The 23,059-nt window shown below is 34.0% G+C and overlaps 3 protein-coding genes across 7 annotated transcripts in view; 2 read left to right on the top strand and 1 right to left on the bottom strand.

Annotated features, from left to right (window-relative positions):
• Positions 1 to 1,436: 1,436 nt before the first annotated feature.
• Positions 1,437 to 2,549, top strand: RpL11 (ribosomal protein L11). The gene is made up of 4 exons (XM_018505009.1): positions 1,437 to 1,599; positions 1,682 to 1,831; positions 1,902 to 2,049; positions 2,386 to 2,549. The coding sequence occupies exons 1-4, from the start codon at positions 1,519 to 1,521 to the stop codon at positions 2,511 to 2,513; spliced, it is 507 nt and encodes a 168-aa protein (XP_018360511.1). The 5' UTR covers positions 1,437 to 1,518; the 3' UTR covers positions 2,514 to 2,549.
• Positions 2,550 to 4,775: 2,226 nt separating this feature from the next.
• Positions 4,776 to 18,488, bottom strand: qtc (GRIP domain-containing protein quick-to-court). 5 transcript variants are annotated; one of them, XM_018505130.1, is made up of 10 exons: positions 18,212 to 18,483; positions 17,796 to 17,900; positions 13,017 to 13,259; positions 11,050 to 11,333; positions 9,017 to 9,298; positions 7,772 to 8,320; positions 7,455 to 7,691; positions 7,279 to 7,374; positions 6,520 to 6,621; positions 4,815 to 5,024 (listed from the first exon to the last, which is right to left on the bottom strand). In XM_018505130.1, the coding sequence occupies exons 3-10, from the start codon at positions 13,234 to 13,236 to the stop codon at positions 4,815 to 4,817; spliced, it is 1,980 nt and encodes a 659-aa protein (XP_018360632.1). In that variant the 5' UTR covers positions 13,237 to 13,259; positions 17,796 to 17,900; positions 18,212 to 18,483. The 5 variants fall into 5 exon arrangements, with proteins under 5 accessions (XP_018360649.1, XP_018360660.1, XP_018360632.1 ...); XM_018505167.1 differs by lacking the exon at positions 17,796 to 17,900 and adding an exon at positions 5,440 to 5,497 and having other exon boundaries at positions 4,942 to 5,024; positions 18,212 to 18,488; XM_018505147.1 differs by lacking the exon at positions 17,796 to 17,900 and having other exon boundaries at positions 4,776 to 5,024.
• Positions 18,489 to 20,865: 2,377 nt separating this feature from the next.
• Positions 20,866 to 23,059, top strand: part of LOC108759647 (F-box/LRR-repeat protein 2) — a 4,505-nt gene continuing 2,311 nt past the window's right edge. The window contains exons 1-4 of the mRNA XM_018505179.1: positions 20,866 to 20,969; positions 21,047 to 21,218; positions 21,312 to 21,675; positions 21,744 to 22,065. Of these exons, the coding sequence (XP_018360681.1) occupies positions 20,911 to 20,969; positions 21,047 to 21,218; positions 21,312 to 21,675; positions 21,744 to 22,065 (917 nt within the window). The 5' untranslated portion in view covers positions 20,866 to 20,910. The remainder of the gene's footprint in view (positions 20,970 to 21,046; positions 21,219 to 21,311; positions 21,676 to 21,743; positions 22,066 to 23,059) is intronic.

Here is a 23,059-nt window from a genome sequence, read left to right as displayed (position 1 = left end):
GTCGTACGACGAAAATCGGATACAGTGTGAATCCAGCATAACCGTTAAGTCGGTTCTACATTAGTTGCAAGCGGGGGTCGACTCTGTATCTTTAAACAAAGTGAAAATTACAAAAGTAGGCAAATTTATTAGGTGTTGACCAATGAAATGATCAGCATTTTAGTAAATTCGCTCACTTTTGTAATTTTCACCTCGTTTCAAAATACAGGAGCCCTATTCTTGAAAAGTATCGCATACGAAAAACTAGAGAAATGCTATAGTATATGTAACGCATACTATAATATTTCCCTAGTTTTTCGTGTGCGATACTTTTCAAGAATAGAGGCCCAAAATTGATCCCCTGATCGCAAGTTTGTTACGACAGCCAATATGAAGCATTGATTTCAAAATGCAAACTTCAGATTGGCTGTCGCAACAAACTTGCGATCAGCTTGCAACTAATGTAGAATCGGCTTTAAGCGTGATCTACAATAAGTTTTTAACACTCCGTCGCCAGTCGCAATGCTTCACAACAGCCAATCAAAAACGTTAATAGTAAGGGCCATTCCACACAAACTTGCAGAGCCGCATAACCATATGCATAAAGAAATTTATCCAATCACATTTCTGTCATACAGGCAAACGTAAACTACGATTGGATAATTTTCTTTATGCATATGTTTATGCGACTATGCAAGTTATGTGAAATGCCTATAACTAATGATGCTTCTGATTGGCTGTCACGAAGCATTGGCTGCGTTCAGCAGACTCAGTAGTTTTGCAACCGTTTTATGATTCGCCGCGCTGATTGAATTATACTTTTAGGTTTAAAGGAATAGTCCTATCTCAGCGAAGAATCACAAAACGGTTGCAAAACTGTTGAGTCTGCTGAACGCAGCCATTGCGACTAGCGACGGTGTCTTGACAATTTATTGTAAACCACGCTTTAAATTGGTTCCGCCGGTTCCGCGCTAGTGGCACCACTGGCGCCTTTTCAGTTCAGCAGCGCTCTGACTTCTCAGTTCTTTTCTTCAAAATGGCGGTGAGTTTACTTTTCTTGCCTCAAAGAAACTTCTCTTAATCTGCATGTATCTCTTACATCATTTATTTCTGTTAAATATAATTATGACATAGAAATAACTGAAACTGTCATAAATTATCAATGATATTTATTTTTTTATTAAAGCGTCGATATTTGAAACTGTGTCGCTATGATAAACCAATAAGAGTTCACGCTTGTTTTTAATCGGTATTGTTTTATATATGTATATACATATATATATACTTGATTATTGAGTTTGGAATAGTTTCGTGTTTCCATTATTTTTAAAAAAATGTAATTAATATATAGATAATTTATTAAGAACGTATTTTATCAACGCTGGCTAGATTAAAATACTAGTTCATAAATTAATAACGAACTGTGTAGATGAATAATTATTCTAATCGTAGGAGTTAAAGAAAGCGCCCGAAAAAAAGACCGGGAAGAAAATCGAAAAAAAGCCGAAGAAGGAACCTAAAGATGCGTCCAAGAATATAATGCGTGAAGTCCGAATCCGGAAGTTATGCCTAAATATTTGTGTAGGCGAATCTGGTGATCGCTTGACACGTGCTGCCAAGGTAGATTTTACAAGCATATTTTTATTTTAAACAAAATCTTTCTAACAGTTGAATCTTCGATTTAAAGTAATTTTTCATATAGGTCTTAGAACAACTGACTGGCCAGCAGCCAGTATTTTCTAAAGCTCGATATACAGTACGTTCATTCGGTATTCGTCGTAACGAGAAAATAGCTGTTCATTGTACTGTTCGCGGCGCTAAAGCTGAAGAGATTTTGGAACGTGGCTTGAAGGTAAAAATTTAAATCTTTACGTATATAATTTGTATCTATACTATGATTCTAATGCATTATTTGATTACAGGTACGTGAATATGAATTGAAAAAAGAAAATTTTTCTTGCACTGGAAACTTCGGTTTTGGTATTCAAGAACATATCGACTTGGGAATCAAATATGATCCCAGTATCGGTATTTATGGATTAGATTTCTACGTTGTATTGGGACGTCCAGGTTAGTAATAATCATCAATTTTCATTATGTTATTAAATGTATAAAATACTGCACAATTAGCATCATAGATATCCTTGTTTTATAGTGATGTCTATACATTTGAAATGTGCTAGAGAAAATGTTTCATATTTGCAACTCATGCCTACTTTATTTTACTGGGTGTGTTACTTGATTGAGACTACACTTTAATTAAACACATTTACATATGTATTTTACATAAATATTTACATTTGTATGTTAATACAAATTATTAATACATAAATATACTAAAAGAATAATGAAAATATCATAGAATGAAGGATAAATGCAACTATAAATTATAAATTCAATTTACAGGATTTAACGTAGCTCATAGGAGAAGGAAAACTGGTAAGGTTGGTTTCCAACACAGACTTACCAAAGAAGACGCCATCAAGTGGTTTCAACAAAAATACGATGGTATAATTATAACTGGAAGAAAATAATACATCATATGTATTTTGTATTATACAATTTAGTAAATAATCTTAAAAAAAATTGTTATATTCTTTAGTAATATATTTAAACCTTACATGACATTTTCACATTACTCAATCAAATAATTACTTACGAAATTGTGATGTTTAGGAATAAGGAAAGATTTAATATAAAGCTTTAAGATTTTTATTTCTTCCCATATTGCAATAATACAATCAAAACACTAACGATTGTGAGAATAAAGAAAGGAGACGTAATATCCTCACTGTTAAGTGTAAAAATAAGTAATATGTAAAACAGACGAAATTTATTGTACGTAATTATGAAATTTACGAGAAATATTGTATCACGATCACGCCCATAATCCATTTAAAGGTTGCGTTTGGTTTTACAAATCGGAGGGATCCATAATCATTCTATCCTGTGTTCATCAATTTGGTGAACACCGATAGAATGATTACGGGATGCCTCTGATTTGCAAAACTGAACGCAGCTAAAGTGTCAAATGCACTTATTTTTAGCATTGTTTGTTATTATTTTTGATGGAATGACATTAGAGTTTTAATAATTGTAATCGAGCTTAATTAGGCCTAACGAATTATAACACTCACACATAAAGGAACTTTATTATAAAATGAACATTATCTACAATCTCAGAGTTAGAGAAATGTCGTTGCACTTATATATTATATGAAACTATATATATATATACTTTTCTTACATTGGACGTTTTGATATAGTAGATATTACTGTTAATACATTTCTGTTTCTTGATTTATAAAACATTGATTAGGAGAATGCTGCTTAAAAAAGCGATCTGTATGTGCTATGAACATTCGTACTTATTGGCACCTTAGACATACACTTTTCAGACTACTTTCATTCAGAATTACAAAAATCTTAGTGCTAAAGAAATTATTGTTTCCATTTATATTGATTTTATATCATAATATAATGCTAATTCCATTTCATAACATAAGGATTTAAAAAGACAAAAAGATCACTTACATCTAATTTTACGATATTTTTATCGCTGAACAACTTCAGAACTTCAATAACAAAAGGTAACTTCAATCCGGTGGTTGGTGCCAAGTATTAAACTTAATTATAAACCAACATTTGTTCGCAATAATTAACTCACTACTCTTTGGTTTTAATTTAAATACACAAAAACATCCCATAAAAAATGAATAATTATAATTATAATAAGACATAGGAAGTGTGCTTATTGACGTCCACTAATAATTAGTTGCACTTGTATAACTTTCCACGACCTACTTAACTTGAAGTTACGAGCAGATAAAAAGGCAAGATATATCCCTCAGTCTCCATATTGTTACCTTATCTGGACGTCATGTCACCAGACTTTGATATAGATAATATATACACACAGGATGATTCAGAGTTACGCATATGTACAAAAAATGATTTCTACTGACTATTTGCCTTCAAAATCATTTTCTTGTACATACTTGAAAATTTGAAAGATGGACAAATCTCTGATAATTCTTATCCTGTTATATGCATGTATATGTGTATATAGATATATATTTCATTTATAACAGGTAAATATATATAAATAAATTTATTTATCTATATTCGAGGATTCCCATGTGATAACGAGAAAGATATATGCAACTGTTTACATTCGTATAAGGATGGGTATGAATTTCAAATAATCGTATAAAGATAAATTTTCAACTTGAAACTCTTAGCAGCTTGTTATACATATCATATTTTTTGCTCAATTTTGAAACATATTTATTATGATGCAATGCATACATAATAATTGCTAAAAGAATGAAATATCCTTTTTAATAATTAGATATAATTTTTTCAAATATTACTAGGATATTTACCTACTAATTTAGAGCACACAAGTAATGGGATACGCGTGATATTAATTTGTAATACATGACCATCGCAGAGCACTGATGTTACATACAGTTATAAATAAATTCTGTCTATTCAAGCTGTATGTATATAATTTACGCTGTTAAAAAAAAAAATCCCAAAAATTTAAATATAAAATCTCCTAAAATTGCCAGCTATTTACAAATTACACACCATATATATTTTTATAGATTTTAACTAGCAATTTTTTTTTAAGAACAAGTTGCTTTTATAATATATATTTCAAATATCTATCAATAAATTAAAACAAACTTTTCAAACACATTTAAATGTTTACTTTTAAGACACCAAAAAAAAATTAAAATTTCGAAAAATTCAGGTGTTAAATCTGATAATGTATAACACCAGTCGTCAATAATGATATAACTTTCTATATTAAATATTTTTTAAAAATATCATTTTCTCGCCGATCGATAGTATCTATCAATGTTGTGTCTTTCCGCGTCCGTGAAACCCAAGATACTTTCAATAGCATTTAAGTGACCGTGGTGATTTTCCTTATCAGTTAGGAAATAGTAGATTGCTGACTTGAGGAACTGAAGAGTAATTTCCGGATCGAGAGTACCCTGACTGCTTCTCGCCTCTACAATACGCCTATACATTGCCTAATTGAAACAAAACGACATACTCGTTAAAGAATTAAGTTAAAATATTATAATATTAAGTGTTTCTGTATAATTGAAAATGTATAATTGTTTGTGTACATATGATTATGTTTTATCAAATTTGAATCTAGACATATTCGTATGTTCTATTTTTAAGATTTAATATATTGTGTAGATAAATCTTTAATGATTATAAATAGCATATATATATAAAAAATTAAAGTTTTAAAAAGTATGTATACATCAATTTTGTATTAAGACAATGCAATATTACATTTTAATGAGTTAATACTAAAATCAATCACTTGGAATCAATCGGTCTATCTAGATTCAAATATATAGTATACAAGTTTTATGCAATATAGTGAAAGTATGGTGAAAGCGTGCATTGCCTGTAAGCCCGTGCAAAACTTACATTGCCCGAAGATATAAGAGGCTGTTTCTTCCAAGTGCACTGGATAACATCGCCCGATCTAAGAGCAACGTATAGAAGTATAAACCATCTACGTTTGTGCTTCATAGACCGCATGCAATTGTTGCAGCAAGCATTCACTAACGCGAATGAAAAGGAAAAAAAGAGGAGCGCAATCGTGCTCTTTTCCACACGCCCTTATTTATTCGAGAACTGATTGTTCTATGAAACTTATATACAAGATTTGTCCCCGAAGGGTTAACATCACTCTTTTCACTTATGAATATGTGACGATTACTCTGACATAACATTTGTGCAATAATCCAGATAGTCAAGCCTGCAGAGACAGATTTTCAGCGGAACGAGTAAACTACCGATTTCTAATAGCAGAAAGGGGAAAAAATTTCGCACAGTCTGTAATATTTGACGATGTCTAATGGCAAACTGCCATCAAAAATATGACAAGCCTGTTGACGTGCTATGTCAAAAAAATTGGCTACAGAAACTGAACAGAAGTTGCAGCTCGGCTTCTGTTGCCATCAGATTGCTCGAATGTGCTAATTCTGTTAGATTTCTGCCACCAATATGCTGGCATAACATGTCAGCAAACTCTGTCGACAGATCCTAAACTTAAACACTTTACTATCTGGAAAGTTACAAAATAATAAATTATTTAAACAAGTTACAAAAGAGATGTTTACACACGTATAAATCAATCTATTTATCAACAATTTCATAAAAATAAAAATTTGTATAGACTCCTTATATTAATACAATGATAATAATAACAAAATGTCTAACTGGGCGTTAGGAGTCAGCGCCGGATATAATATTGCGTAAAGCTAACTAATACCTATTCATAAATCAAAAATTCAATTTTGTACGACTCTATTTATCTAATTTCGGAATTTATAAGAGGGAACCATGACAAATGTTATTTGTGTGTTGAAATATCAGCTCTTGATGCAATAAAACATTGATAGAATACCGGTGCATCATATATGCGAACAACTGCTACTTTATGGGCGATAAAAAGTGGATGAGAGTTGCGTCATCACGTAGCAGCCGAGTTAAGATACAGACCTTACGTGTGCCAAGGACCCAGAGAGAAACAGCCTCCTGAGCGCTTAATAAACTTTGGCTACGTTCGGCTGAAATGTGAGGTTCAGGCGAGTAGCTTGTGTCCTGGAGTGTGAGCGGCGACCAAAAAAAGTGGCACATCGTTAGTACGAGAGTATTGTGAACTACAAGGATGCTCAAAATGTGATGTACACGCCTGATAAGTGTAATAAATGTGATAAATGTGAGAAATGAATAAACAATGCGAAACAAATGTAAAAGCTGATCGGACTATGTAAAAAAAACGCGCCTGAGATTCACCTTATTAGGCGTGTTATTGTATTAGTATAATTAATCACTAGCAAATCTCGCTCTTTCTCTCAATCGTGAGAAAATCAGTTATTATACGATTTCGTTATATACTTTAGGTAGAACGCATCTAGAAAGTACAAAAGACATTCTAATGATTAAGCAAGAAAAATAAGAATGCAATGTCGAACTAATAGGAAACTTATTGTGTACAAATATCGCAAAATGCAAACTAATAATATGAAAGCTCGTTGATGACAACGAAAATGATAAATTCACTGAAAAAGACTGTTATTAATAACTGGTGTTAAAAACACTTAAAGATTATACTAACAATTCTATTCGAAAAATATTAGTAATCATTGAAAATTCCTCATCTTGTACAAAACGAGTAAAATTTTCAATCAATCTATGCCGCTAGATTTGTCAACGTAGAACTTTAAAATTACGGACTATAAATAAATCACATCTTACCTTAATATTCTCTAACTCAGCTTGTGTGATAGTTAGCTGTTGAAGCAATTCTGCAACGGTGACTTTAGGCGGTGATTGATGTGCCTGCACGAATATCTGTAATTTTATGAAAAGTATTCAATGTCGATCTTGCTTATTTTTCACCCTTACATTTATTTTCGATATATTGACCGTACCTGATCGGTTTGTTCAATGCGCGCGGCTTCTTGACCTTTGGCATACATTTTCAGGTACATTTGTTTATTTCTCTCTTCTTGCTCATTCAAAAGCGTTTTCTGTTCATTAAGCTCAGTCTTCACAGCCTCTAATTCCGTTTCTAATTCACGCGCACGAGTCTCGGCGATATCCATAGCCGGCCGCACCTCACAGTACCGAGTGTTGACCTCAGACAGTTGATTCAATAAACTTTCCACCTATAATATGAAGCATAGCTTTTTATTATCAAGAAGAATAAAGAGGCAAAAATTAAAACCAATTAAATGAAAGACTCTACCTTATCATTGTGCTTTTGTTTGAGCTCCTGCAGTTCGTCAACGCGCCGCCTATGCATATCCTCGATTCTATTTTCGTAATGACTAACTAATCGACGCCTCTCTTCGTCTCGTTCTACACTTGTTGGTGCCACAGGACTGACATCGGAAATAATATCATTGGATATCGTATTAGTACACGTTGTCGTGCTGATAGTAATCTCCGGCTGCGACTCGGGCAGGCATACGGAGTCTTTCGAATGGACGGAACCATCTTCGAAGTGTCCGGAGTCAGCTAATGACGAGGGCAGATCTGTGTGTACACGCTTCTCTGGAGTTTCCGGACTGGCGATAGATTTCTCCGCGGCACCTTCATCAGGAAGATCCTTGCTCGGTGACTCCGGTGAGAAAGGATTGTTCTCACGCACGGTAAGAGCGTCGCTGCTATCCGTTCGCTCATCCGGACTGTTCAGAGAGGCCTTGTACAACCTCAACTCTACGACCTCCTTCGTCAAACGCAAGATCTCCCGATCCTTCTCATCGATTTCCTTGCGCGCTTCCTTCAACAGAGCCTAAATATAAAGATAGAGATATCAACAACTGCGTAATTTTACCAAGGAAAAAGTAAAATTATGATAATTAAATATACATTTACATATAGCGTACTCCAACAAGAAAAGTGACACAAGTAAAAAATATAAAACTATTTAAGAGAGAAAAAGAAAATTAATTATTTATTACGGTATTATATAAATTTCAAATTCTTTAGATATATAAGTAATGGTATTAATTTTGTTATGATGTTGTATTACCCTTAAAAATTGGCCTCATATTTTGTGTCATTTTTCTTTGGAAAAAATTTAAATTCACTTTTCCTGATTGAAAACGGATGTATTTTAGAACACAATCTGCACATGGTACAAAATTTAAAAAATTTCGATTTAAGTCATTTTTCTTACTATATAGTTATATCGAAATTTTTTAAATTTTTTTACTATTTGAAATAAAAATTAAGAGATCAACTATGTGTGAATATTCTAATATATTAGATATATGTATATTTATCAATTCTAGATTAAATGATTATTAATCTATAAAAATGATATATTTCAAGACAGAGTATCACGAATGATATTTTCAATTCCAGAAATAGAGCATATTGTGTATACTGCATTCAACTATATTGTTAATACGCTAATACAAAGAAATTTAACAGCAGCATAAATGACGAACAAGATCTACAGTTATTTTCATTTAGAAGACGTTACCTGAAACTTTCGGACTTGTTTAGCCGCTCTCTGGGTAGGCGTGAGGTACTGTTCGCTATCGCCGACATAATTCGAGCAATGTACGACATATTTTCGCGATCGACCAGACCAGGTGGTGCCATTCAATGCAAAGGAAGCATGTTCGCAGGCGCTCGCTGTGCTGCAAGCACTGCTATAACTCTTCACGCTCTCGGCATCGCTGTCATCGTTGACTCCCACTGCTGTTGTTCCTCCAGAGGCCGCGTGACCTGGCCGCGGCCTCACCGGTGTCAGTGAGAGACTCTGTGAACGGTAAATCATTTTTTATTAACAATATCCGTTAGCTCGATTCATTAAAACAGATATGAATAGAATGGAATAGACAATGTACAATGCCGCTTACGATATATGATGGTATTAATTTGAAAGATACAATCGCACATCGCTGAATTAGTGATCGTTTGAAATATGGGAATAGCTTCCAATCTTTCAAAAGATTCAAAACAAGAGATTATTTTTAAATGTTGATGCCGATTTCAAAGAGCAAAATTAAAATAAACGCCATGTGTGCTATTGAAAGGTATTAAAAATATAAGGAATAAAACTACATATTATACGAATTTTATTTGTGTTTATTGCTTTATGTTCATCTTAATTTAATTTGTTATAATAAACCATTTCATTAACATTTCTCAATTATCTCAAAAATTTTTAGATTCTTAAATGGATCAAAAAAGGACATTAACTATTTTGTTAACGTTTTTCGATTATCCAAATTTTCTAAATTCTTAAATGAATTTAAAAAAATAGTAACTATTTTGTTATTGTTCCTTGAGTATTTTCAAAATTTTTGAGTCGTTGAAAAGATTAGAAAATACTTCAATAACTACTCAAATAAAAAAATTATTAAAAATTATTAAAAAATTACAAATTTCTATATTGTATTTGAAAGTAATACAAAAAGTTTGGCAGCGATTTAGAACTGAATCAAAAATTATTTCAATAAGAAGAAGACTTGATTATTCCCAAAATTTCTTAAGCGAATTAAGTAAAAGTGTAATAATTGGTAACACATTTCGTTAATGATTCTCAATTGTCTTTAAAATTTTCAAGTATTTAAAAGAATTATTAAAAAATGTAAGACACGGCTTATGTACGATAGCTCGTCGAAATCGATATATGGATGGATTTATAACGAGTTACCTACCTGTTGGACGATTTCTTACATTTTACCGCACTTGGAATAATGATATCATCCGGGGTATACGGTCACGCAAAGGCGAGCACAGGCCAACTACTTAACGGCTTAACGTGCGAATCACCCGTTAATCAACGGAACTTTGAACGCTGTCCCAAAGTTACAGCTAATAGTGGTATACGTAAATAAAGGTAAAGGTCTCCATACCGAAATTCTGACATACACGTAAAAGCCAAAGATCAATTTCTTCTATAGTTCTTGTCGGGGACCTTAACGAATCTTACAACGCACGGACGATGGTAGATTATGCTTCGGTACTCTCAATACATTTCTTGTTGTGCAAAAGAATACAAAGAAATATAAAGAAACGAATATCGAGTTTATTCATGCACAATATTCTATGCTATACTAGTTTAACTATTCTACCAATAATAGATTAACTTTAATCTCGATACAACTTACTTACCTTGTTCTAATTCTTAGAAAATCGAGATTAAAATTGAATCTATTTTGATGGAAACAAGCATAAATGCACGAGCAAAACGCATGGTGCAAATGCGCTACTCGTTTTAAATCGTTCAATCCTTAATACAATACAATCCCGGGATTATTATAGTTTAAGTATCTCTTTAAGTTTTGCTTCTTTATATATTTAATATGAAAGAAATTATATTCAACGTCAGAAATTATATTCAAGGTTCCTCGTTCGAGCAGTCGTACGGCAGTCGATACTTTGAACTTAACGCGGAACAGGGATCTCTACATAGTGCGTAGCGACGTGCGTAGTCGACAATTTCCTCCGGACTTGGAAGAACAATTTCTTAAGGAAGAGATGCGTGTCAATGTCTTTACTCACGAAGGATCGTTGTCGCGGCGAGTCAGTTCCATTCTCCGTGATGACCGGGAAAATACAATAATCCGGATGTTGATGCTGCTGCGACGATTGCAGGAGGTGATTGTGACGACGGGGATGATGTTGGTGGCCGAGCAGGGCCGTGCTGGCTGCAGCGGCAGTGGTGGATCGCGGATGATGTGGTGGTAGATGTTCGCCGCGCAAGCGCAAGCTCGCGGCGCGACGCAGAGCCGACGGCGATGGCCTCGGTATACGGGAGTCCAGCGGAGACGGCGGCGAGGTGGTAGCTACTCATAGTATATTCCGATTAATAACTGAGTAGCGGGAGATGGGATCGTGATTGAGAGCGATTATAGAGGATCTGTGCATCGCGTAAAACTTTTAAAGCTCAGAGAATTCCGGAGTAATCTCGTGTATTCCTTGAAAGTTCGGAAAAATCAATTTAATTTTCTAAAGTTAATCTCTTTTTGCCATTATGAAAAGAATCGTCTTTCAATAAATGTGTGTAAAATCATGAGATTATTTCCGATGATGAAACTGGAATTATACCTATATACGTATAAACTAGGGATACACCGAATCGTAAAATTATCGAATATCGAATATCCGAAAAGAATGTAGTATCGGATATCCGAGAAGGCAATTTTTCCAATCGGATATCCAATATTTTCCAGGTATCCGATCGGATTCCGGGACAATGTCTAAAAAAAAAGTCAAATAAAAAAAGAAAAAAGGAGTAAAAAGAAAAAGGGATCGTAAGGGAAAAAGTGACAATAATAATTAAGATTTTAATGTTATCGTCCGAGTTTGATTATCCATAGAGATGATAATTGTAGAGAAAAAAATTGTAATTTTACAGCAATATATAATAGAAATATATTATAGAACATTTATATAATAAAAACTCAACAATTTAATGATATAAAATCTCGGATACTAGTGATTGACTATCCGGATAATAAAAAAGTGCTGGATAATACCGGATACCAGAAACTTTTCGGATATCCGAAAAGATGCATTCCTAGTATAAATTCTCTTCGAAATTTTTGTTTGTTCTTTATATTTTTTACGATTAAAGTATAGCAATTTTTAATATTTTTTATATTGCACATTTTAACTAAGATTATGAAATTTTAAATTTTATAGTTTTTAATTTCTAAAAAAAGATTTTATTCGTTACTATGTCTTGAGTATATTTCATTGATTGTAAATTTTTAAACGCAATTAGAGTTAAAACGCGTGGAAATATAAACTCTAAAGTTCTTAAATTCTAGAAAAGATTTTTACTCGTTCTCCTATGTCTTAATTATGTATTCAATGCATAAATTTGTTCACGTAATCATAGTTTAGACATACGGAAATACAAATTTTTTCGAAGAAATCTAAATTTTGATAAAATCGATGAGTCTACATTTGGCGTTAGAATTTTAAGAAATGGTATACAAGAAGTCTAGTAGAAAATAAATAATGAATAAAACACTTCTCTAATTATGAGTAGATAAAATCTAAAATTACATTTTCATAATGTAGGAGTTACAACAGTTAAACAAACAAAGAGGACAACATAATAAAAGAGATAAAACAATAATGAAATCGGTTTACGAAAGTGTTATGCACATAAAACAAAAATAAAACCCGTTGAAAGTGACATTGGCAATAGAGAGTGATACTCGAAACAATATTACTTCTTCTACTATTCTATAAATTGAATAAAATATTATCATAAAGCATGTAAACAATGCATTCATACATTTGTCAAGTATCAAGGTTCACATAGATATATAGTGAAATAATTATATATCTCTCTCTCTCTCTCTCTCTCTCTCTCTCTCTCTCTCTCTCTCTCTCTCAAAAAATATACCTATATAAAAAAATAATCCTAGATTATTTGGAAAAATGTAATCTAATAATAGCGCTGGTCGCTAATTAATGCGGATGTGATCTTTGCAGAGGACTTCCAGCCTACTTACTAGGGCTATCAGCTGATTCGACACCTGGTACGTGGGTAGAACTGGTATTAGTGGCAGTGACCTTGTCAGCCGCGGTGATAACACACGTTGCCAGGATCGGCGTCACGGGAGACGTCGAAATAACGGCGGTAGCATGAGTTGATTGACCCGTGTGCACCGGTTGCAACGACTGCAGGAAAGATTCTTCGTTGCAACGAGCCATTCTGTCCATCCCGTTCATCTTGGCGTCGCGACAATTATCACCTAATGTGAGAAGAGAAACGCACTTGTCTATTATCCAAAGTATCAATTTGAAATTTTGAGATCTTGAAACGAAAAATTTCGCTAACGGGTCTTGCAACGAAAAAAATTGCTATAATAAAATAAAATATAACGCATAAATTGATTCATCTGGAATTGATACGAAATCTTATTTTATTTTCAAAATAATAAAGTAAGGTATTAATTACATTCATATAATTAATATTTTACTTTATAATTTTTTAAATAATGAAGTAAAATATTAATTATGTCTTATCATATTCAATCAGAGATGCTTGTAAATTCGTGTGCATATATGCATACAGGGTGTCCCAAAAAGGTCGGGACACCTAAATATTTCGGGAAATATAAGTTTTACAGAAGTGTTTCAGACAAAAGTTATATGGTTTAAAAATATCTATTTACTGATCCTATCAGTTTGACCTTGGGTTGCGTAGTCAAGGTCAGGTCAAAGTTACATTGATTTTCTGAAATGGAACACCCTATTTTTGATTCAAGAATCTAATAGCTGATGTCGAGAGCTTTCCAAAACGCTATAATGAAAGATTTTTTTATGAAGTACTTTTCAAGTTATAATGCTTCAAAGTTACAGTATCGCCGGCATTAGCATTACCCAAAATATTTAATTTTGGAGACTGGCCAGTCAAGGCAAGATCGATCGGTGGTCCGTGAATCTTGACTTTCAGTTAACGCACAAACAAAAACATAACGCGTGGTATTACATATTTTCAAGACCATCTTAATTATAAGTATGTATATATATAAAACTTAAAAATAGATTCTAACAATAGATTTTCATAATATTTGGATTACGACAGTTAACAAAGAGGAACATAATAAAAAAAAATAAAACAATGTGTGTGCGTGTGTGTGTGTATGTGTGATAACTAGAGTCTTTAAGTAGACACTCTTATGTTGCACAGTATTGTTAGTATTGTACAATACTATTAGTATCCTTTCTATATAATTTTATACAAAACTTTTAGTATCAATCAAAATGAAAATATTTATTTATATGCAATCACGATGTTCTGATCACTCACTCAAAATTTTATCTAATTTTTTCGTAGTCATTCGTAAGAAAACAATATTATAGTAATACATCGCTGTGCTTATCTTAACAAATAAATTCTTCCCGATGTCGTAATATAAATGATCCTTCGGTAAACAGAAAAAGGCAATATTAAGTGAGGTCGAGGACGTATCGATTGGACGAGGCGCTACCGTACGGTGAACCTAGGTCAGTTGTCTATATCGAAACTATTCTTCCTGATTTTCAGCACGATATTACCTGCGAATTTCGAATAAATTCTCAAATTTATTCTTTTCCGTGAAATTTTACTTTATCTAAATTTACCTAAATAAATTATTAAAAATTAAAACCTTCAGAAAAATTCTTAATTGGACATAAAGAGTTCTAAGACAAGGAATTATTTAAATTTTTTCTTCTTTTGTGTTATATATTAAATTCACAGCGCTGTCAATTAAATTTTTCTACGCATTAACACAATTATAAGCAAGATAAATTTTAATAAGTCATATATATAATAAATAATATATATTATAAATAATAAATTTATATAATGCAATAAAAATTGCGTTAATAACTCGAGACTCGGTTTTTGCGGACAGCTGAAATGCCGCAACAGCAAGAGCTCGAAGTTATTCGCACAATTGTTGGGTGCATTAAGCGTGTCATTAATTTCGCCTGCACTTCGTCCTTGCCACAGAAGCCGGATACGGAACCGTAATTTCGTGACGCGCCTTGGAATGAATTAGCAAAATTACGTAAAAAGATTTCAAAGAGAATTGTATGTATGAATTCCGAACGCATTTCAACTTTGCTCTGCCGATATATAAAAAGAGTTAAAGAAAAAAAATCCAAAAAATGTATATGAACGAATGTATAGTGATAAAAGATAAAAATAATTTCCCATATAATCTCATCGATAAAAAATTTTAATTATTTAAAAATATTAATAAACACCATATTGTCAGCTAAATTATTTTTTGGATTCGTTATTGAAAGCTAAATATTTTACAAACTCCGATTCAGCAATTCATTTGCATTAATTATTTGATCTATATTGAAAACCTCTAACTTGACTTATTCTGGAAGTTCCTTATTTTATTCTGCAAGTTTCTATTCATGCTTCTAGATTTTTTTTACGACTCACAAAGAGGAAAATTCGAATTTACAATCTTCTTCTCCGGATTTTTCGAGTCTATAAAAATACGGAATATTTCAGCTTAGGAACCTCATTACGTAAATCGATCGCAACTCAACAGTTTCAACATCACCGAGCTTATGAAAGCTGAGAACGCGGAATAATTTTACTTTGAGCAATCGTAACATAATCGAAAGGAACACAGTCGAAATGAAGTGAAAGGCGCGAAGAAAAACCGCGACCTTTATCGAAATGAAATAATCGATCGGGCCACGTTCTATTTCAAGGATATTTCTGCGGCATTATGCAGCGTTTACTTCGGCTGACACGGCTACAATTTTACATTAATAGAAGGCCGCAATACTACACGGTGATCGTAAAAACTTTATTTGTTACAAGTACATGCAACATGAATTTATAACAAATAAATGTTATAAATTTATCATCAAATCACTTTCTTCCGCGAACGGTTCCTCCTTACTTGCTTTTTCAAGGAATCGATGTATAGAATGCACTTGCAAAAACAGCCCATGCTTGATTGGAAACATATCGATTTGTTCATTCAATAATGCAATTAATTAATTTTGTATTAGTTAAAGTTAGATAATTACTAATTACATAGTTTGCCCATTTCCACGATCTGTTACTCTTTATACTCGCGTTTCATCGTAATCAATATACAGAATTAATGCGCTTGTAATGAAACTTTATTATGGAAGACAATATTGATTTAGCTGTTCTACAATACAGTTAATTAATTCTAAACTTAATAAAATAATTATATTTCTGTATAGGACTAATATGGAGACTTTTACATACATCAACGGCAGACAGGATAAAATAACGAAAGCTGAAAATAAAGAATAATAGTTAACAATATTTTTATGTAACTCGATGTTTCTACGTAAATAATTCTATATACTCGATATTTCTATGTATACAGAGGAAAATCCCCTATTATGAGATAGGCGCCTAAGGCGTCGTCTACAATACACGGAGTAAGAAGTAAGAGTAAGAAATTGACCAATCACAGTCGAATGTGAGAAGAATAATCGACTGTGATTGGTCAATTTCTTACTCTTACTTCTTACTCCATGTATTGTAGACGGGCCTTTGAAATAGCGGCGTTTCTGCTAAACTATATAATAAACGCTATCTATTGGTTCCACCATAAATTTATTGCTCTTGGATTGAACTATTTAGTAAAAAATTCATTATTAGATCATACCTGTAGTCATTGTAAAACAAGATTTTAGAATTTGGATGTTTCAAGTTTCATTGAGCATTTAAACCTTGTTTATTATTTAATAAATAAATATTTGGCAATAAATTCTTTACGTAGTGATAGAGAGTAAGGTCGTACTAATAGAAAAATACGGGATATGTTGAATTGTTTAATTACAGAAATTAAATTTGATGATCGTAAAACCATAAGGTGTGGAAATCGTAATGAGATACCCAGGGTATTCCTATAATATGAAATAACCCATGCTCTTATGTTATAGTGAAAATCGTTGCTAAAGTATAAATGTTATTGTACAATAATAAAAAAGACAACCGGAATGAACGTCGAGCCTATATCTGCGATGCTTGATTTCACCTGAAAACGAGTTCTGGGTATAATCTATCGCATGCTCATTTTTCGCGCCCGCTGGTTATGTTTGTTTGTATTTTAGGAACATTAAATAAAGTTTTTTAATTGCAATATTGATATACTTTGCGTTTTACTATCAATTTCTCGGGGCATCTCATATTAGGAGCACAATTTTATGACTGCGATTTGCTCACTTTTACATTTTTTAATTTTCAAAAGAAATGGAATTTGAATTAAATTTTATGTGACGTTACCTTAAAGCTTATTAAATTCCCTTTAAAATGACTTATTATTTTTTTAAATTCTGCCTATAGACTTCTAGCATTTACCTAAAATGAACTCGGTATCTCGTAATAGGGGCCTTTCCTCTACTACAATTTATGCGTTTAATTCATATTATGAAATATCAAGCACGCAGATTTTTTTTACACAAACGATGTATCGATAGATCGATAAAATGATAAATCCTTCAAAACGGGTCGATACTATTTTCCGCATATACGAATACATTCGAGCGATCGATCGACGCGAAATATAAACGTCACACACGTTATATAACGCAAGTAAAATAATTATACGTAAACTAGCGCGATAATGAACTAGGAAACGAACTTAATGAACGTTAGTATAAATTAACATCAAGCGATACGAAGAGTCAGCACCAGTCAGCACTTACATTTATACGTACGAGAATATAATTTAACGTATCTCAAGAATGTTGAGGATATTTTCTCTTTAAAAAAAAAATATCAATACCGTTAATGACGATGTTTTTCAATTGTTATTTTTGTCGTTGGTCCGTGATATCTCTCGATAAGACGCCACGGACTACGTTTTCTTTTTAAACATCACATGCTCTTCCTGCAATCGAGAGAAATCAAGTATATATTGAAAGGAAAAAAACAGAGATGAGATTGGAAGGATATACGAAAGACTGCGGTATGCAACAAAAAAGCTGAAAAAACCTATTATCAGTTTATCGCGAATGTCGATCGTCAGTGTTTTCTTCGAGTAATATTTTAATTAAAAATACTCGATACACTCATTTATCTTCTCTTCCCCTTCTTTTTAACCACTTCGAAGACACTGCGTAACATACTATGCATCCGACCCAGCAACTGAACTGACTGAAAGAAGAATCGCTAATTCGCGAAGCTCACGCGGGCACTCACCTCGGTGAAAAGCGCACCGGTATCGTGGGAGAGACACGTTCGATCATTCGCTTATTCGTTTATTTCCCAAAGCTGTTCCAGAGGCGCGCAGCTGCGCGTCACGATCTGTTTTCACGAGGAGTAAATCAACAAATCTGTGTAGAAAACACCTCACATACGTCAACTTTCGCGCACGGTCGAATACCCACTGTCACTCTGGATAGTCCGGATGGGCCACGTGGTTCCCCCAAAGAAGTCGAGACGAGATTGGATTGGATTGGATTCGCGACTGTGCAAGCAGTGCAAGTGCAAGATCGGGCAACTTCTCCCCCCCTTCTCGTAGTTCACATTCTCACTCTCTTTTTCTCTGTCTCTTTCTCTGACATATATACACACATACCGCTGTCCTCTCTCAACTACAATGCAAGATTCGGTCGCTCACATATACAGGCGACACAATCGCACTAGTCGCACAGTGTCGCACAGCGATGACAGCGATATAAGCGTGAATGTTGCCGCAACTGGTGACGTGAAAATGGATGCAAAGTCAAACAAGCTGAAGTATATCGCCATTGAAGGAAAGCAACGTCGCACTGGAGAACATGACACGTGACGCTGGCGATGAAAGAGTTATCAACGATATAATATATGTATTTATTGCATATCACGAATGGCACTCACGATCTAATTCCGACCGCCGCGGATTGCGCGCGACATCTATCGACGATGAGAAGCAAATTCACGTTATATATTCGGCATGAAGGATAGACACTGAATTATACATATATACGCTGGCAAGGACATCTCCGCTGTGAAGCATAGAAAATCGTGGCACCAATTGATCAGCGCCATTTTAATTTGGTCAATATAAGAGCGAATCAGAAGATGCTCATGCGCACTTACGTTTAGTGTTCTTTAGCCCGCAAACACAATAGATGTAGTAAGCCTTAGGGTATATCCACACAAACTTGCATAGCCGCATAAACATATCTATAAAGAAAATTATCCAATTGCAGTTCTCTTTTAAAGTCGTACATAAAATGTGATTGGATAATTTTCTTTATGCATAAGTTTATGCGGCTATGGAAGTTTGTGTGGATATACCTTTAGCGGGGAGCACAGACTCTTGCATAACGCATAACACATGAGACATAAGAAATTGAACCAACCAGAGTTCTCTATTACATGGAAGGGAAAGAAATGGAGAACTTCGATTGGTACATAAGGCCTGTTCTTTTTGGCTGAACTTTTGCACCAGTTCATCTTTCTTCCTCTTCTTTCCTCCCGGATAGAAAAGGAAGAAAATTGAACTGGTGCAAAAGTTCAGCCAAAAAAAAACAGGCCTATATTCTTATGCATTAAGCCGGTTCTAGATTAGTTGCAAGCCGATCGCAAGTTTGTTGCGCCAGCCAATATGAAACGTTGATTTCAAAATGCAAGCTTCAGATTGGCTGTCGCAACAAACTTGCGATCAGCTTGCAACTAATGTAGAACCGGCTTTACGTGTTATGCGTTATGCAAGAGTCTGTGTTCCCCGCTATACATTTGTCCGCGGATTTAGCTATCCCTACTATTAATACATTTCCTCCTTTGTTGATTCAGAGAGTGACAAAGATAGAACGACACTTGTGTCGACTTGTGTCATCAAATGGAAAACACCCATAGTTTAATGAGGCCGATGTTACATTGAGCGGTTCATGCGGCAGCGGAACAAAATTCAACCAATCGTAAAGCACTAATAAAAATAGATATCGTGCAGAAAATAAGAAAAAGTACTTCGTGATTGGTTGAATGTTGTTCCGCTGCCACATGAAGCGCTCAATCTGACATTAGCCTAAGGATAGAGTCTAAAGACCATCACACGTACCAAAATTTTAGTTGTAATTATAAGGCCGTAAGCAAATCGGCCAATCACAGTCAAATGTTTTAAAACGCAAGATCGTAATTTTGATTGTGATTGGTCAATTTGCTTGCGATCTTACGATTAAGATTAAAATTTTTGTACTTGTAATGGCCTTAAGGGCCATGTGCTGCCGCACACACCTTCCGTAAAGCTGGAAACACAATAGACACAGGCAACAGTGAATAAAGACCCTTTGGGGTTGGGGTATAAGTTCGATATTATATCCCAGAGCTCTGATTGGACGGCTCGTTATTCCCTGTTGCCTGTGTCTATTGTGTTTCCAGCTTAAAAGATGAAAAGCGCGAAGGCCGGGGCCGCGGACTAAACTGTTCGTGGTTATGCGCGAGAATCGGAGAAAAGGCATATACATTATATGTAATTTATTTCGCGAAGACAAAGAAGAGAGAAGCACTAGACAAGTAAAATGTAATATGTAGAAGATAAGTATAGATTTGGCGGGATTTGGCAATATATGTGATTCACAGTGTAGATTACTTAACTTACATATATTACCAAATCTCGCCAAATCTATACTTATCTTCTACATATTACATTTTACTTGTCTAGTGCTTCTCGATTCTTTGTTTTCGCGAAATAAATTACAATAATGTATATGCCTTTTCTCCAATTCCCGCGCATAACCACGAACAGTTTAACCCGCGGCCCCGTCCGCTCCGTGCTTTTCATCCTTTACATTACTGGATTTCTCTATAACTCACTAGTACTGTAGTGCGCATGCGCTAAAAAGGCGCATACCTAACAACACTGAGAGGAGTAGCGGAAGACAGAGCAGAATAAAATATCGACCGAGAGGTGTATGATATTTATCATGGAGAGATGCAAATCGTGCCAAGCCCTGCTGATTATGTACAAAAGGTATAATTATCAATATTAAATAAGATTTAGTCTTTTTTTGATGAGTGAAACTAAGTTTATACTAATGTTATTTGTAGTGATGTAGTAGAGAATTTTCATAAACTAGCATCTCAACTAGAAACTCTTTATGTACCACCTTTTAAAGAGGGATCTAATAGTAGGCAATGCTATTTATCAGAAGATATTTTGACAAAACTCTTTCCGGATGAATCCAAGAAGCCATCACGTTGTAGTTTTTCTAAGCTTCCTGTAAAGTATACTAAGAAGTCTTCATCACACCGGTCACACATAATAATATTTACTGTTATTCTGTTTATTAAAATTTTATATTTTATCTTGCAGGATGAAATAATAATGATAATATTAAGAAAGTTAGACTTAAAGTCATTATGCCGCATGAGCAGAGTGAATAAACGTTTCAATAATTTAGCACAGGACCATCAGCTTTATACAAGTTTAGATATAGATTGTTCGGCTATTAATGCAAATAAGGCATTGGATTATTTAGCACCTAGATGTGAATATTTACGACGGTTGGATTTTTCACCCTGTATGAGTAATTATGTCCAGGATTTTGAAAAATTTCTTGTTATTCGTGGTAGTCTTTTAACGCACTTACGGTTGAGTACCCCAAGTATACTCTTTTGCTCATCTATCAACAATATTACTATAATGAAAATTTCGAGAATATGCAAAAATTTGAAAGGTATATGTGCAAATAATTATTATAAGCATGAACAAATTGTATGATTAATACATATATACTTTTCTTAGAATTAGATCTACGTTATTGTGACTTGGTACAAGACAAAGGATTCTCATATCTTGAAAATCTGGAGTTCCTGGAGTATTTGAATCTTACCAATACAAACATAGAAACTGAAACTCTTTGCAAGATACTGCGAAGAAACATACAGATGCGTCACTTATGTTTAGCAGGGACCACGTATCGTTTGGATGTAAATAAAGTTATAATGGAATTGAGAAATTCTTGTCCAGATTTGGAAAGTATAGATTTATGGAAAATGGACACTCTTACATCGCAGAGTATTGATGCCCTTGCTGACTGCAAAAATCTACGAAAATTGATTTGTTGGTATGTGTTGTGTCACACTCTTTGAAAATACATCTGTCGCGCTTTTTACAAAATACGTATTCCTCATTTATTTATGGGATGACAAATCAAACCTGAGATCTTACCAACTAATAAGTCTGGAGACCCTATAGTGTAACAGAGATGGTCAACGCGATGATACAAATGCTTTGAAGCATTTTTTAATTGGTCAGTTTGTAAAATTCTTTCTTCTAATTGGTCCATCAAACGCTTCAAAGCACTTGTAGCGAGACTTTGACCACAGCTAAAGATTTGCAAAGTGTCGTGATCGATATATTTCTCTGATTGGCTGGAGTAATTCGTAGTAGCTGCCATATTGAATTTACTATCGATATTTACTCAACATCGACTCCTGTCCACTGCTGTGGAATAAGGTTAGTAAACTCATCCTTCAATGTTTTGTGAATATTTATCTATTATTCCATGCTTTGCATTGAATGTTGCATACCTTATGTATAGAATTTACATCCATCATCATCATGCCAACGAATTGCGCCGCATATTGCTATAGTAATAACAGTGTTACTCTAGCCAATCAAAGAAATATGTCACGTGACGGGGTGATCCCGATTGATCACGGCTCGATTGGACACCACCAATCACAGCGACCGGTGCTTAGGAGCTTTGTAGTCTCAAGCGCTGTGAGTGGCTCGTGTCCAATTGGATGCCACCCCTTAAAACACTTATTGTAGATCCGGGGTAACGCTTAAGGCGTCGTCTACAATACACGGAGTAAGAAGTAAAAGTAAGAAATTGACCAATCACAGTCGATTATTCTTCTCACGTTCGACTCTTACTTCTTACTCCGTGTATTGTAGACGGGCCTTCAGGGGATGCTGGAGTGACAGTCGAACTTAATCAAGGTCGATAGTACAGACTTTTTTTAAATTCCAAATTCGACAATAGTGACATCTTTCATTCATTTCTTATACTTATTATATATCGTTGTGTCTCGCTCAAACGCATTCATCTGTCC

This window comes from Trachymyrmex cornetzi, unplaced genomic scaffold, assembly GCF_001594075.2.
Source record: "Trachymyrmex cornetzi isolate Tcor2-1 unplaced genomic scaffold, Tcor1.1 scaffold1051, whole genome shotgun sequence".
Taxonomy (NCBI): Eukaryota; Metazoa; Arthropoda; class Insecta; order Hymenoptera; family Formicidae; genus Trachymyrmex; species Trachymyrmex cornetzi.
Note: the sequence above shows the minus strand (reverse complement) of the source record. Positions and strands in the feature narration are given on the sequence as shown.